At 42.0% G+C, this 14,811-nt stretch overlaps 1 protein-coding gene across 1 annotated transcript in view; it reads right to left on the reverse strand.

Moving 5' to 3' along the window:
* Positions 1-1,502: 1,502 nt before the first annotated feature.
* RAI14 (retinoic acid induced 14) overlaps positions 1,503-14,811 on the reverse strand; it is a gene marked incomplete in the record, with an annotated part of 1,743,343 nt that continues 1,730,034 nt past the window's right edge. The window contains 1 exon segment of the mRNA XM_044070211.1: positions 1,503-3,462. Within this exon segment, the coding sequence (XP_043926146.1) occupies positions 3,382-3,462 (81 nt within the window).

Raw genomic sequence — 14,811 nt, forward strand, 5'->3', positions numbered from 1 at the left:
GAGTCAAAGGGATTCTGAACTCTGGAAAGGTTCCAGTGAGGGTTGGCTGTGCAGCCACAGAACCACTTTGCCACCAAGACAGTGTAAAATTTAAACACCTACTGTTACGGTTCAGTAGGACTTGTGCAACTGTACTTTCCCTGCCAGTACTTTGGCACTGGGGATGTTAAGTGCACCCTGGTCACCTGTGGTATTGTCAAATTTGAAACTCCTGTGTAAATGAATCACCTTTCTTTTATTTTAGAGCTTCTAAAATACATTTTTTCAAATTCAGAAATCGTTTTACTTTTAAGTACCTCAAAATGTGTGTCTGAATACTGCTTGCTCCCTGCCTTTTTCATCAGTGGAATATAATGTCACATTTCAGGGAAGAACAAATAAATTTTGAAACTGTGATTCCTTAACACCTCTTTTGAGAAGCATGTAAGTGTCAAACTTCCGTTTACTGTACAGACAGAGACAGACAAGTTTTAATTTCATATATATTCTAGGTCCTGGATTCCTGAAAGATTCCCAAACTAGTTTTTCTTCTTACATCCATGGGCTGTTTTTCTGTTCCTGCGTCCTTACATATTCTCCTGAAAACAAATATAAGTAAACATATTTGAAACAACAGTACTCGAATTACAAAATTGTGTAACAGTATCACAGCTATAGCTACATAATTAGTATATTAAAATAAAAAGACACATTATCTTTTGTAATATAACAAAAAGAAAAAAAATATATATAATGATAAAGAGGAAGGGAAGTTCCCAAAGGAATTTTATTTGAGTCTAGAAAATGTAATCCAGCAATGCAGGCTACTGAGGAGACTCAGTTGTGTGAGCCCTACTGCTGGTACTAAAGACTGAACAGTTGATTCTTTGTGACAGGGGTTAGACTTCCCCTGATTGGAGGGGATTAGCCAATCCCTTATCACAGAGAGTCACAGAAGGGGATTCTGAACTCTGGAAAGCTGCCAGTGTGGGTTGGCTGTGCACAGAATCCATATGCCACTGAAGCAGTGCAAATGATGAACATAGATGATATAAACGAGTTAATGCCAACTCTCCCATCTTGGGAGGAGGGAAGACTGTGGGACCTCCCTGTAGCAATACAACCTTCTGGTCAAAGCTGGTGGGTTGTATTCTGTAACAAGCACATAATTCCTTGCTTACTGGGTTCAGCAAGGTGAGAAAGTTTGTATACACATGGAAGCATCAAATGCAAGTCTTAATTCCATATACTACTCACGTCTCTTGTAGTGAAAACAGAAAAAAAAAGATAAAAATTGCCAGGATTAAATCACACAGGAAGAGCCCGTGTCCTATCATGGGACACACTAACAGAAGACAACAGCCCTGTTGCAGCAATAATACAGGGACTGCTACCGGACATCACCTGTAGTGTATTAGAGTGCTCTGGTAACAGTGGGTAGTGTATGAGGGAGTTCTGGTAACAGTTCAAAGTACATTCATACACAAATGAAGTAGAAAGCAAGACAGATACGGACAGCAAACCTTTATAGCAAAACATTTTATTCTGTTTGTAGCAACATATTAAGAGTAAGAGATATACAGAGTTAAAAGGTATATCACATACTGTATTTTAACAAAATAATAAATATGCATTACAAACATAGCAAAAAGGTAAATTTAGCTACAAGTGATGCAATAAATTCAGTTTCAGATCAGTCACCTGTCCAGTCTCAGTCTCTACTGAATGAAGAGTGCAAGTTAACAAATCGCCCTTTTTCTAATTCTGTAGCCTAGCCCCTCAACTGAGATCTTCGAAACGCACTACATTTTTCTGCAATTATGTTATGTTTTCAAAAGGCATTACCACACTTCAGATGGCAGCATGAAGTAATTCACTCCAGAAATTATGCCTTAGGGTTAACAAAAGACACCAGAATTAGGAAAGACAGTTACATCATACATTCTGTGTTAAGTTTATTTTTTTATAAACTATGCATTTTTTAAGATGCAAACAGCTTCAAGAGTTCAGCAGCAAAGTACTCACTAAGGCCCAGTACACTGCTTTAGGGAGTAAGCTGAGCTATTTTTCTCTTTCCATGTCTTTTATTAAACAGAAACCTTGTTCACATTAATACTGTTTCACTGTTTATCTAACGAGACAGCTTACAAAGTCTGATGCAGACTTTGCATGCTGGCAGAATGAGCCGCCAACTTGTCTTCCTTTAAGCCTGTGCTGATATTAAAGGAACTTTCAAAAACAAGGTCCATACAAAATTCTATTGGCCTGACATTTTTCTTTCAAACAAGAAATATGAACAGCATTTTTTCATGAAATTAATGATATATTTATGAAAAGTTTAAATTAGATGTTCCAGAGCTTCATTAAAAGAAGCTTTTATTATAAAAACAGTAAAAACATTTTGAAAAACTGAGCTTGAGCCAAGGTTGGTTCCCATGAGAATATCTCTGTCCAGAATCATGGCTTCAGTTGGGTACTTCTGAAATATAAAGGATCCACTGTTTACATAAGCCACCTAAAACACAAAACTACTAGCTAAAGTCAGATGCTTGCTCCCTGCAAATCACAAAACTGCCATCACCATATTTAAAAAAGCTGACTTTACTGTGCAGACTGAATATGACTGCCACTACATGCAGTATCATCAAATTATACCACACCTGTTAAAGCATTCCTTGAAATATACTGCTCCTAAAAACTGCATGTTCACTTAGAAGTATGACTGTTTTGAATGTTGCCCTTTGCAGATAATATCTTCCCTTCAGTCCAAATGAGGCAGCTTTTGACACAAGAGATAATCCAGTCTGTAATGTACAAGTCATGGTATGATTTTGTAATGTAGATAGCGTGTCTTGACTGAAATTACTGAACAGTGATTGTTCAATGGCACAAATTGCTTAGTTTGAAAAGGCAGTTGGTGAAAATCTAGTTCAGGAAACAAATAAGTGCACAAAACTGTTCGAATTTATAAATGCTATTCAAGGACACAATACTGGACAGTAAAAAAATACACATTAACACAGTTAAAAATTTCCCTTCAGTGTTGCAAGAAATGTTAAAAACCTGGTGTGCTTAATTATTTACAGTACCAGTTCTTCTGCTATCTAGCATTAACTTCTACTCTACTATATTCAGAAAACAACATTAAACAAGGGGTCAGTACAGCATGGATGAAAGCAATATATATCGCTTACTTTGTTTTTTTACAATAAATAAACTACACACGTCTGGAGTGAGATAACCAACTTCTGCTATTTAACAATCGAAGTGTGAAGGTGATAAGACCAAAATATTTCCTTTACAAAAATGCATGTTTTTGCCAATTGTAGCGGCTTCTTTATTCAAAGGCAAAGTGTTTTGTTCCAAAACTAAGGCAGTGCTGTGTTAGAGGCTTCCAGAATGTCATGACTTTATGTGTGTCTGGCCTTTGCACATTGTTAATATCTGTTTAAGGACTTTTTGAACATCTTCATCCATTTGTCCCTACAAGAAAAAAAGAGACACAGAAATATCAACAGGAGGAAGTAAAGGTATACAGAAAATGTAAACAGAGGAACAGAAAATGTCTGTCTTAAGTGTCCTGGTGATTTACGCCACATCTAAAGTTCAGTTTCCTAATGAAAGACAGATTAAAATTATGACACTCATTCTAGTAAGATATAACTGTGTTCCTCCTGAGGAACTGTTTGTTTTATTGGTTAACCAGAAAGCTTATACACAGAAGTACATCTACGGTTAAGATAAGCTTTCTTATAAACAAAAAATGCGACTTTGATGTTTTTAGCTTATCATCTTACTTGTGTCTATATTAAGGAATGTATAACACATTAGGTATACATCCATAAAGGAGCAACACTATATGAAGTACTACTAAATGTGATCCGGTATTCTTTTTAAACTTTCCAAGTTTCATAGAAAGGGGCGAGAATGTGACTTGATATACATCTAAACTAAATGCCTCTTTGCACTTATGTACTATAATGCTTAGTTATACACATATCTAGCCACAGTTCATGAAGCCACGAATACATGAAAAACATTACATGATCACAATGAGTAGCAATTCGCGCAGCAATACTCACTTCTGAATACCTCCTAGATTCTTTTAAAATTATGTGAAAACTACAGAACTTAAATATTTATGTATGCATGACATAACTTTTTTTCAGGAGATATAAACAACAAAATAATTTAGGATATCAACACCATACATACGTCTACTTTTACTGTTAAGATACAAATGTAGTAATAGCCAACAACTATTTTTCAAGTGGCAGCCATCAACAAATCCAGACAGACAAATATAGCAAGATTCTCTTTTAATAAGAAAGCAGAATATCAGAATAACTCATGCGTCCTTACTCTCTGTTCCCATGTGTAGGGCACAGTCAGTTTCCCAGCACATGTAAATATGTATGTTGTAAGAAATCATGACATGTGAAGTTGTTAAATCTCACCATTTATTCTCACTGATGGGTTCGGAGCCGATCCTCGGCTCCGACACGGCCGATAGCAAAGCTCAAGGTTTGCCAGTAGCGCGAGACCAAGCCCATTATCCCACAATGCAATGCTGGAATTACCTCAGATCTAGTTTGCCGTGGCAAAAGAAGATCTCGGTGATCCAGCTAGCTCGGACGATTTGTGGGAAAATAACAGCAAGTTTTATTAAAAAAAACCTTTCCTTTTTGTTTCTAAGATAGTTGTGTGTTAGTATTAGATAATTACATAATATAATCTAAAGTTTTAAATAGTTAGTGCCCTGTTGGCTTAGTTGGTTTGTGTGGGCCTTTAGCCCTATTTACTCATTAGTCTTTCTAATAGTCAGGGTTTTTCTCTGTGGGCCTCTTTAGCCATATATTTGTAATCTATAATTATATTGTTATAGATAGTGCCTAGACTGGGCTTAGTTGTTTCGTGGGTCTTTACAAGTGAGTAAGGACTTTACTGTCTTACCTTTTGCAGTTTACTGTTTTGTTTTATTTAACTATGTTGGATGAAAAGGAGAAATCCCATCCTAAATCGGGATTCAAAAAATGCCCAGATTGTGGGCAGAAAATGTCCGTCACTGACAGACACATTCAATGTGTCTACTGTCTGGGGACTAAACACCTCCAAGACACTTGCAGCATTTGCCATTCCTTTTCTTCAAGACTCCTCTGGGAGAGAAGGAGGAAGCTAATAGACAGGGGATTGCTACAGCAATCCTTTTCTGAGGTGTTGAGTAGCCATGAGGGTAATAGCATGTCCTCCAAATCCTCAAAATCCAAATCTTCAGACAGAGTGACAAAAAAGGCAAAAATTTCAGGAGGAGGGTCATCGGTTCCACAAACCTCAGAACCGAGTGTACCTTTGATTCAGAGCCAGCTGTCAGTATTGGAGCCAGTCTCTGAAGTTCCTTCTTCTCCTATGCTCCAGTCAGCACCTTCGCTGCATTCAGCTAAGTCCTCAGTCAGCCTTTCAGATTTGGACATGGATCGGCTAGTGCAGAAGCTTTTACAGGCACCAGAACTTGCCAAATTGTTGTTGGCCCTGACCAGCTCGTCGGTGCCGAAGACCATGGAACCAAATTTGTCTACTCCTCCTCCGAGCCGTACTGGACTCTCGGAGCCGAAGGAAACTGAACCGATGATTGTCGAACCCTTGAAGCCGATACCTGCACCAGTGTTATCGGCTCCATCTACTCGGATGTCCTCGGCGCCGACCGAGGACTATAGGAGCCAACACTCTCCCATTGAGTCCGGGGAGGATAGTCAAACCGATTTGTTGGTGCAGACTCTTACTCTCGGGGCTTCGGCTCGGATGAGCTCGGCTCCTACCATGGGCTTGGAGTCCAGGGTTTTGGTGCGGGAGGATCGGACAGTACTCTCGGGTCTGTCCACTCCTTCTCGTTGGAGCCATGGTGCCTTTGATGCTATGAGAAGAGTTTTGTCTCCAAAGACAACGTCAGCATCGGTTCAGCCTTCCCGCTCCCCTCAAGCTCCTGTGTCTGCTTCTTCATCTACCGGTCCCTCTAAGCGTAGAGACCCCGAGCCTCAAGTACCCCCACAGGGCGTCCCCTGCTCTTCTGAGACCTTCCCAGATCCCCCCACTGAGGAGGTGCCTAGGAAGAGACTGTGCAAGAGGAGGCACTTAGACTCCCCAAAGGAGTCTTTGACATCTGACATGGACTTAGATGAGTCAGAAGGGTCCCCTCGATCCCCTTCTGAGGATATCTCCTTTGCAGAGATACTAGAGATCCTTAGTCAGAGGGGCGATTGGCAGTCCAAGACCCCTACTGAGGATGAGTCCATGCTCTTGAAGGCTTTTGGGTCTCAACCTTCCACTTCTTGGGTGTCTCCGCCTTATGATGAGCTCATGGAACTGATTTCTCGTAAGGAGTGGGAGTCACGAGAGGCCATGGAACCTGTTCCTCATAAGCCCAATAAATTCATGTCTGCCCCAGTGGACAAGCCATTTTTGACAAAGGGAGCGCCTGTTGATGCCATGGTGGTAGCTGCAGCCACCAAAAAGGAAGTGTCTGAGACATCCACATCTATCCATCCTCCTAACAGAGATTCTAGGGTCATGGATAGATTATGGGAAATGCATGTTTAGTTCAGCGACTTTTTCTCTGCGATCACTGAACTACTTAACCCACTTTACGAGACTACAAAGAGATCTCCTGAAAGAGCTAGGAGATACTTTCCAGGGTACGGTAGCTGCAGGGGTGGCCAACAAAATCAATGCCCAGCTCGCTACCCTAAACTCAGTGGTAAACTCGTCCATGCATCTCATATCCTATGCAGCTGATGGTTTGAGTAGAGCCGCTAGTTCGGGCATTGCTCTTCGAAGACAAGCCTGGATGCGTCTCTGTTACTTTGCAGAACCCTTTAAGTCTTTTTTTATTAATACCCCATTCGATGGCTCATGACTGTTTGGGCCCAAAGTAAAAGAAACTTTTACACTTAAAGCTATGTTTGGTAATTCTAATAATGCTGATTGTATATTTAGAAAGCCCAGCACTTATGTACCACCTGGTAATTCTACTAGAGATCTGTTCATTGAGAGAGAAGTCTCTAGATAATTTTAGTAATTTATCAGCTGCAGAGTTACAAGCTCTAGTTGAATTGAAAGAACTAAATAGTATAGAAATACGTCCAGCTGATAAAGGAGGTGGTATTGTTGTTATCGACAAGGACAAATATATAGAATCTATGTTAAGTCATCTCAGTTACGTTGATACGTATGCCATTTTACCTATGCATATACTCAGTAGTGTCATAGAAAAAGTACAGTTTTTGATCTTTGATTTATTAATAACAGGCATGATATCTGAGCAACTGTTTGAGTATTTCAAGGTAGAACATCCAACAGTCCCTTTGATATATGGTTTACCCAAAATACATAAGAATCCCTTAACTCCACCTATGCGCCCTATGGTTTCAGGCCGAGGTTGGGTAACTGAGCCACTTTCTATTTTCGTAGAAAAGATTTTGCATGCTGCCTTGGCTAATTGTAGCACTGTTTTAAAGGATACCAAGAGTTTCTTAAATGAGCTATCTAAACAAAATGAAATTATCTTAGGACAATGTTTATTTGTAACTCTGGATATTGAATCATTGTTCACTGTTCTACCCAATGAATGGGGAATTGAAAATGTCAGAGAATTACTGTGTGAGAGAAACATCCCTGATACTAAGGTGACACTTATGTGCACACTTTTGGAAATCATCCTAGAAAACAATGTGTTTATTTTTAATGATGTTTATTATGCACAAAAAGTTGGCGTAGCTATGGGCACAGCTTGTGCTAATAGCTATACCAACCTATCCCTAGCTAATTGGGAAGCTAAACATGTACTTTCGAATAATGAATACCAGGTTAACATTAAATGGTATAAACATTTTGTGGATGATATTTTTTTGTTGTGGCATGGCTCAGAGCAGCGGCTACAAGAGTTTCTTTTATACTTAAATCAGTTGAATACTTTTTTGAGATTTACCTATGAATATTCTGATAAAGAAGTAGAGTTTTTGGATGTTAAAGTTACTAAAAATAATTTATCCACTGTCTACTACTTTGTATAAGAAAACTGTTAGAAAGAATAATGTTCTACACTATGGCAGTATGCATCCGAATCATACGAAATTCAATGTGTTGAAAGGACAGATATTTCGAACTATGAGACTTTTTAATGATGATGATAGTCTCATTGTTGCATTACAAACACTTAAACAAGAATTTTTAGAAAGAGGCTATAGTAGTAAACTTATTGATTCTCAAATAGCAGAAGGATGGCGGCATAGATCAGGTAAGTGCCAGCCATACTTTTCCCCCATCCCCACTAGTATTAACAACAGGGATAATATTGACAATACTTTCTCAAGTGATGCTTCCACTGATACCTCTAGGAATAAACTAAGGATGCCATTGACCTTTGCCAGTAATGTGCATGTAGCATGTGATATTATTAAAAAGAACTGGGATATTCTGTCTACTGTACACGAGTTGAATGGGGTCATTGGCACACATCACTACATGTAGCTAAAGAGGGTAAAGAACATAAATTTAGCTTTATGGTACTAGAGATTCTGCATAGTACCAAGACAGAAGGTGACATAAATAATAGAACAGAATCTAGTGAACAGAAATGGATTTTGCACTTTCAAGCTGATAAACCTCCTGGTTTAAACAACAGAGTTTCCCTGAAACCCTTCCTTAAAGCACGGCCATTAAAGCATTGATCTCTCTTTTAATATTTTATCATGTATATTTCAATAGTCCATCTTTGATTATTTTTTACTATTGTATTTACCAGTTTTAAATACATATTGTTCATTTAGTCTGTTTTATTCAATTTTTTTAACGCTCTATATATTTTACAGATGTATTTTATCACATGGCTTTTAACTATGATGTACATTTTATCTGATTTTTGATTGGATGTTTTAGTGTTTAAAAATGTAACTGCTATTCTATCTTTGTTGGTCTGATGAAGCGGATGTTAATCCGAGAAAGCGCTTACCTACTACAATAAAGGACATATTAATCTTCACTGCTGTGTGGAACCAGATTATTTTTCTTTTTCTTGTAAAAGAAACTTTAACCAGGTGTAAGCAGGAAGGCAAGACCTTATCTGCAGTTGGAGTCCGTTTTTCTACCCCTACTCGGCCCTACCCCAAGGGCCCTAGGGGAGGGAAAATGTGGTTCTGAAAAGCACAGGGAGCCTTTCGGGAAACACGTGGAGAAACCCCCTCTAGAGGCAGAGGAGGGGGTTATAACAGAAGACGCTCCCCCTGTGGCAGAGGGGGTCCGCAGCAACAGGGTGACAGGGGTCAGTTCTCTGGTCAACCCTACCAGCTCCCCTGAAAGGGGGCCCAACTGTTCAGCTCTGGAGGCAGTCGGGGGTCGCTTGTCTTTGTATCCAGAAGCCTGGCTAAACATAACATCAGATACATGGGTACAAAGCATCATTTCCAGAGGATATTTCATACCATTCTCTTCCCCACCCATTCCTGTAAACAGAATCCCAGATGTTCCACCCAATCTCAGAGAACAAGCAATCGTAGAGGTCCACAGATTGCAAAAAAAAAGAGTCATCCAACCAGTCCCAGCAGACCAAGTTGGATTCAGAACTTACTCAAAATTCTTTTTGGTACCAAAGAAAACAGGGGACTGGAGACCTACCTTGGACCTCAGCAGACTCAACCAGTTCATAAAGAAAGAGAAGTTCCAAATGGTCACGCTTCTGTCCATTCTTCCCTTCCTAGTGAAAGGCGATTGGATGTGCTCCCATAGATCTCAAGGATGCGTACTATCACATAAAGATGAACAGATGCTCCAGAGATCATCTGCTTTTCTGGCTGGGAACCAATCATTACCAGTTTCGAGCCCTGCCCTTTGGTCTCACTATAGCCCCCAGAGTGTTCACCAAATGCATGGCAGTGGTCACGGCTCACCTGAGACGTCTAGGATTCCAGGTGTTTCCATACCTAGACGATTGGCTCCTCACCGCTACCACCAGGCATCAATTGACTCAGGCAACACAATACACTCTGACACTCTGCCATCAATTAGGCATTACAATCAACTTCAAAAAGTCTGCTTTATCACTATCGCAGCATACCATTTTTATACGAGCAGAGTTAGATACCTCAACTACCACTCTACGTCTTCCTGTCGAAAGAGTCTCATTTCTCCGCCAACACGTCAACTCACTGGTGTCAAAGAACAAAGCTACAGCAGCAGAGGTATTGAAGGTGCTAGGTTTGATGGCGCAGCAATCCTGGCTATACCACTCGTAAGGATGCATATGCAAATTCTTCAATGGCTCCTCTTTGCTCAGTGGTCGTACCAGAAACTACCGATGCACCACATGATTCTCATCACGGATTCTTGCAAGAGAGACCTTCGGTGGTGGTTGACGTCTCTTCATGTCACATTCGGAAGACCCTTTGTCCCCCCACCCCAGTAGCCATTGTGACCACAGACGCTTCCCTGATGGGGTGGTGGTGGGGGGGGGCATTTGCAGCGAAAGACTGCCCAAAGCACATGGGCAGATCAAGAATCACATCTGCACATCAATGTTCTAGAGTTGAGAGCGGTACGTCTGGCGTTGCAGTACTTTCAGGACTCTCTCCCTCTAGGAACTACTGCAATTCAGATGGACAACATGTCAGTAGTCTGGTACTTGAACAAGCAAGGCAGAACCAAGTATTACCCCCCCCCCCCTTTGTCGAGAAGCCCTCAGGGTCTGGCAATGTGCTGTGTCGTCCCAGTGTTTTCTGTTAGCAACATGATAGCAGACAAGCTAAGCAGGGCGATATTGCTCCCTCATGAGTGGTCTCTCAAACAACAGATTGCGGAGTTGATTTTCCGCAAATGAGGCCAGCCTTGCTGTGACCTCTTTGCCAGCCACATCAATTCAAAATGCGGAAGCTACTTTGCCCTAATACCACTTCCCGGTCATCCCCCGAGAGATGCACTTTTACATGATTGGCCCCCGGGTCTCCTTTATGCATTTCCACCCTTCCCATTGATACCCAGATTTTTACAGAAAGCAAAATCGCTGGGAAGGACCATTATTCTCATAGCCCCTTACTGGCCTCGACAGATTTGGTTCCTGTTTCTCCACCATCATCTGTTGGAAGATCCATGGATCCTGGACCCAGTTCCGGACCTTCTGACGCACCCGTCAAGGCACCTCGATCCTTCACTGCAGTCCCTGAAACTGACTGCTTGGCTAATCCACTTCCCATAATTGCCAGGCTTCATTCAATTTCAGAAGATACAAGACAAATTCTCTTGTCTTCTCACAAGCTATCTACCAGGAAATTATATGGCAGTAAAATGGAAAAGGTTCAGAATTTGGACCAACACGCAGAACATTGACCCTTTCCGAGCTCCGCTATCATCTATTTTAGAATTCTTGACAAAAATTTTTAAGGAAGGGGCAGCAGCTGCTACAGTTCGAGTCCAGTTAGCTGCCATCTCAAATTTTCACCTTGGGTTTGGTGGCTCAAATGTTATGGGCCATCAATTATCTAAGACTTTTCTGAAAGGCGTTCTTCATATGAGTCCTCCTATCAAGGTTCCCTATTCTCCCTGGAATTTAAACTTTATGCTGTCTCAAATGATTCTTCCCCCTTTTGAACCGGCATCTTCTTGTGATCTCAAATATTTATAGGTTCAGAGGTTCATAGGTTTATACTAGGCTATCTGCCCTAAGGCATTTATAAGCCTAGCCCAAAGTTTTGTGGCTTACGCCACCCCTTATATGAAAAAGTACTGTGCCCATTAGTTTGTTGTGCCTCTGTCCAGCAGTGACACAGAGATGATTCCCGGGGTAAACCTACGATCTCCCATCCACAGGTCAAGATTTCTCTTGAACAGAGCCAGCGTGGTGCTCTGCCTCACATGGACCGGGATTTTATTCTACAGCCTAGGGAGTCTCTGAGTGATAAATCTATCCCTCCAGCACGTCCTATTTATATCCGTGCTAAGGTTTAAGTCGCTTGCTCTAGTGGTTTTGGTGGATTTGGATTTTTTGAGGTGGAGCATGTCCATTAATTCCGGGTTGGACATGGCCTTGTATGTCAGGCACATGTCACCTCTGAGCAGATGGTATGCGACTGAATAGAGCTGGAGTTTCTTCAATCTGGCAGCATATGACAGATTTTGGAGTCCCTTTATCCTTTTGGTGAGGAACTTTTGGGGTCTCTCCAATTGCTGCAGATGTCGGGTGAGATACATCCCGAATGGGGCATTGTACTCGATCATTGGTCTGATAAGTGAAGAGTACAGGGGAACAATGACCTCACTAGATCTGGATGTGAATCCCTTCATGATCAGGTGGGCAATGTAGAAGGTCTTTCTAACCACTTTAGCAACGTGAGTGTCAAAAGAAAGGCCACTGTCAACCTGGGTCCCCAGGTCCCTGATAACCTCTTCTGTGCTTAGTGGATTGCCGCCTATATGGAAGCTTGGGGTTACCTTGTTTTTCCTGAAGGGTACGACTATACATTTTTTGGCGTTTAACTTCAGGCCATGGCTCTGGCACCAGCTATCTGTTTCCGTGAGTCCCTTCTGAAGGATATCCGTGTCCGATGCACTTTCCACTATGGCGCCCAGTTTGCAGTCTTCTGCAAACTTTGTCAGCCAAAGTCCTCCCATGTTGGCCTGTACTTCTGAGAAGTAGATGCCGAACAATAGCGGGCCAAGGACCGAGCCCTGTGGGACACCACTTGTGACTGGCTTGGAGTCTGACATAGCGCCAGCAACTCTAACCCTATGGGTTCAGTCCTTAAGCCAGTTTGCAACCCATCTTGTGACATATGGGCTTACATTTAAGCTGGTAAGTTTTTCTACAATACCCGAGTGGGGTATTGTGTCGAAAGCCTTTGCAAGGTCAAGGTAGGCTGTATGGACTGCCTTTCCCTCATCAATGGCCTTGGTGACTGTTTCGAAGAAGTCGACCAAGTTCAAAAGGCATGATCTGCCCTTGACGAAGCCAAACTGGGTCGGGTCCAATGTCTGCAAGTCCCCTATATCTTTGTTTATGAGCTCCAATATGATCCTCTCCATAGCTTTGCAGACTAGACTTGTTAAGCTTATGGGGCGGTAATTACCAGGGTCCGTACAGGCACCGCCTTTGTGGAGTGGGACCACAGTTGCCGTACGCCACTCCTTGGGCACGTATCCTGTGGTAAGGCTGAGACTAAACAGCTGCCTTATGTGCGGGTTTAATTCCTCATTTAGCTAGTGTAGCACACAGCCGGGGACACCATCTGGTCCCACTGATGCTGTGTTTTTAGTTTTAGAGAGAGCAGCTTTCACCTGCGCATTTGAGATGTCTGGGAGGCTACACTCCGCTGGGATAGTTATCTCTCCTTTAGGGGGGGGAGGGGGGTGAAGTTTGCACTGAACCTGTCTGCCAGTATGTTGGCAATGTCTGTGGGTTCAGTGATTTTTGTATCATTTTGGACTAATTCTGAGCATATCTGGGAGTTTCCACCCAGGTTCCTAACATAGCTGAAAAAGGCCTTATGATTGTCCTTTGAATCCATGGCAATTTTCTCTCAAAATTGGCCTTAGTTGATTTTATGAGTGCTCGTATTTTTTACTAATAATGATCAGGGGTGACTTCTCTTTTATGGATTTTGTTCTATCATGTAATAGCTTTCTCCTCTTATTGTAAAGTTTGTTAATGGCTGGGGTCCACCAGACTGGACGTTTGCCCTTTGTGGAAAGAGTCTTGGTTTTATTTGGGATTGCCTGATCCATGCAGTCCTGGAGGTGTTCATAGAAGGCATTTGTAAGGGCTTCCGCAGCTTGGGTTGTGGTTTCCACTGGCTCAGGGGCCTTGAAGGATACCACACCAGTCTTGAGTAGTGTGAAGTTTGCTTTAGAGAAGTTCTTCACTGTGGTCTTTTTTGTTTGGGGTGGGGGCAGGATGTGGATTTCCAGTGAGATTAGTTTATGATCAGATCTCACCAATGAGGGATATACTTCCGGTGTGGAGCATTTTGTCCCCATGTTTGTGATAATGAGATCTAGTATATTTTCTCCTCTCGTGGGAACAATGACTAGCTGTTCCATGGCATTTGAATTTATGAACTCCAGGAACCGTTGGGCTAGAAAGTTAGGGCTTGGGTAATGTTCCCAGTCTATATTCGGGTAGTTGAAGTCACCCAATATGATGGTGTTTGGAGATACATTTATACCCTCCAGTGTCTTAAGGAAGGCTGTGTGGGGTTCCTGAGTTTGAGAGGGTGGCCTGTAGCATGCTACAATTTGTAGAGCAGTTTTGCGTATGGTTAGTTGCACCTGGATGGTTTCCGAAGCTTCGTGCGTTGCCACCAACCTGGAGGTGTGGGTATCCTTTATGAATATGGATACACCCCCTCCTTTTGTGGTGTGGTCCGGGTTTTGGGGCATGATATGAGGTAAAACCTAATAGTGCCGGGGTGCTCTCAGGAGCCTTGAACCAGGTTTCAGTTACAGCACAGACATCGATGTTCTCCATACTGAGAAGGGCCTCGAGTGCATGCATTTTGAGATTTAGACTTCTGGCATTGAGCAGCATTACCCTCAGTTTCTTCCCATTTTCTTTTCTAGGGTGGTAGGTTTAGAATTTGAGCCTTGCCTAAAAAAGGCACTATGGGGGTGGCAAGAGCCTTAGCCAATATCCGGAATCCCAGGGGTGACAGGTGCAAGCCGTCCCTTGTGAAGCAGCGTGGCTTGTCAAGCATGTCATCCCAGGCAGACAGACACTGGATCCCCTTTGAATGACACCAGACATTAAGCCAATTGTTAAAGCTGATCATCTTGTCTCTATATTGTGGCATCATTCTT

This window comes from Protopterus annectens, chromosome 1.part0 (genome assembly GCF_019279795.1).
Source record: "Protopterus annectens isolate FY-2018-M chromosome 1.part0, PAN1.0, whole genome shotgun sequence".
NCBI lineage: Eukaryota > Metazoa > Chordata > Ceratodontiformes > Protopteridae > Protopterus > Protopterus annectens.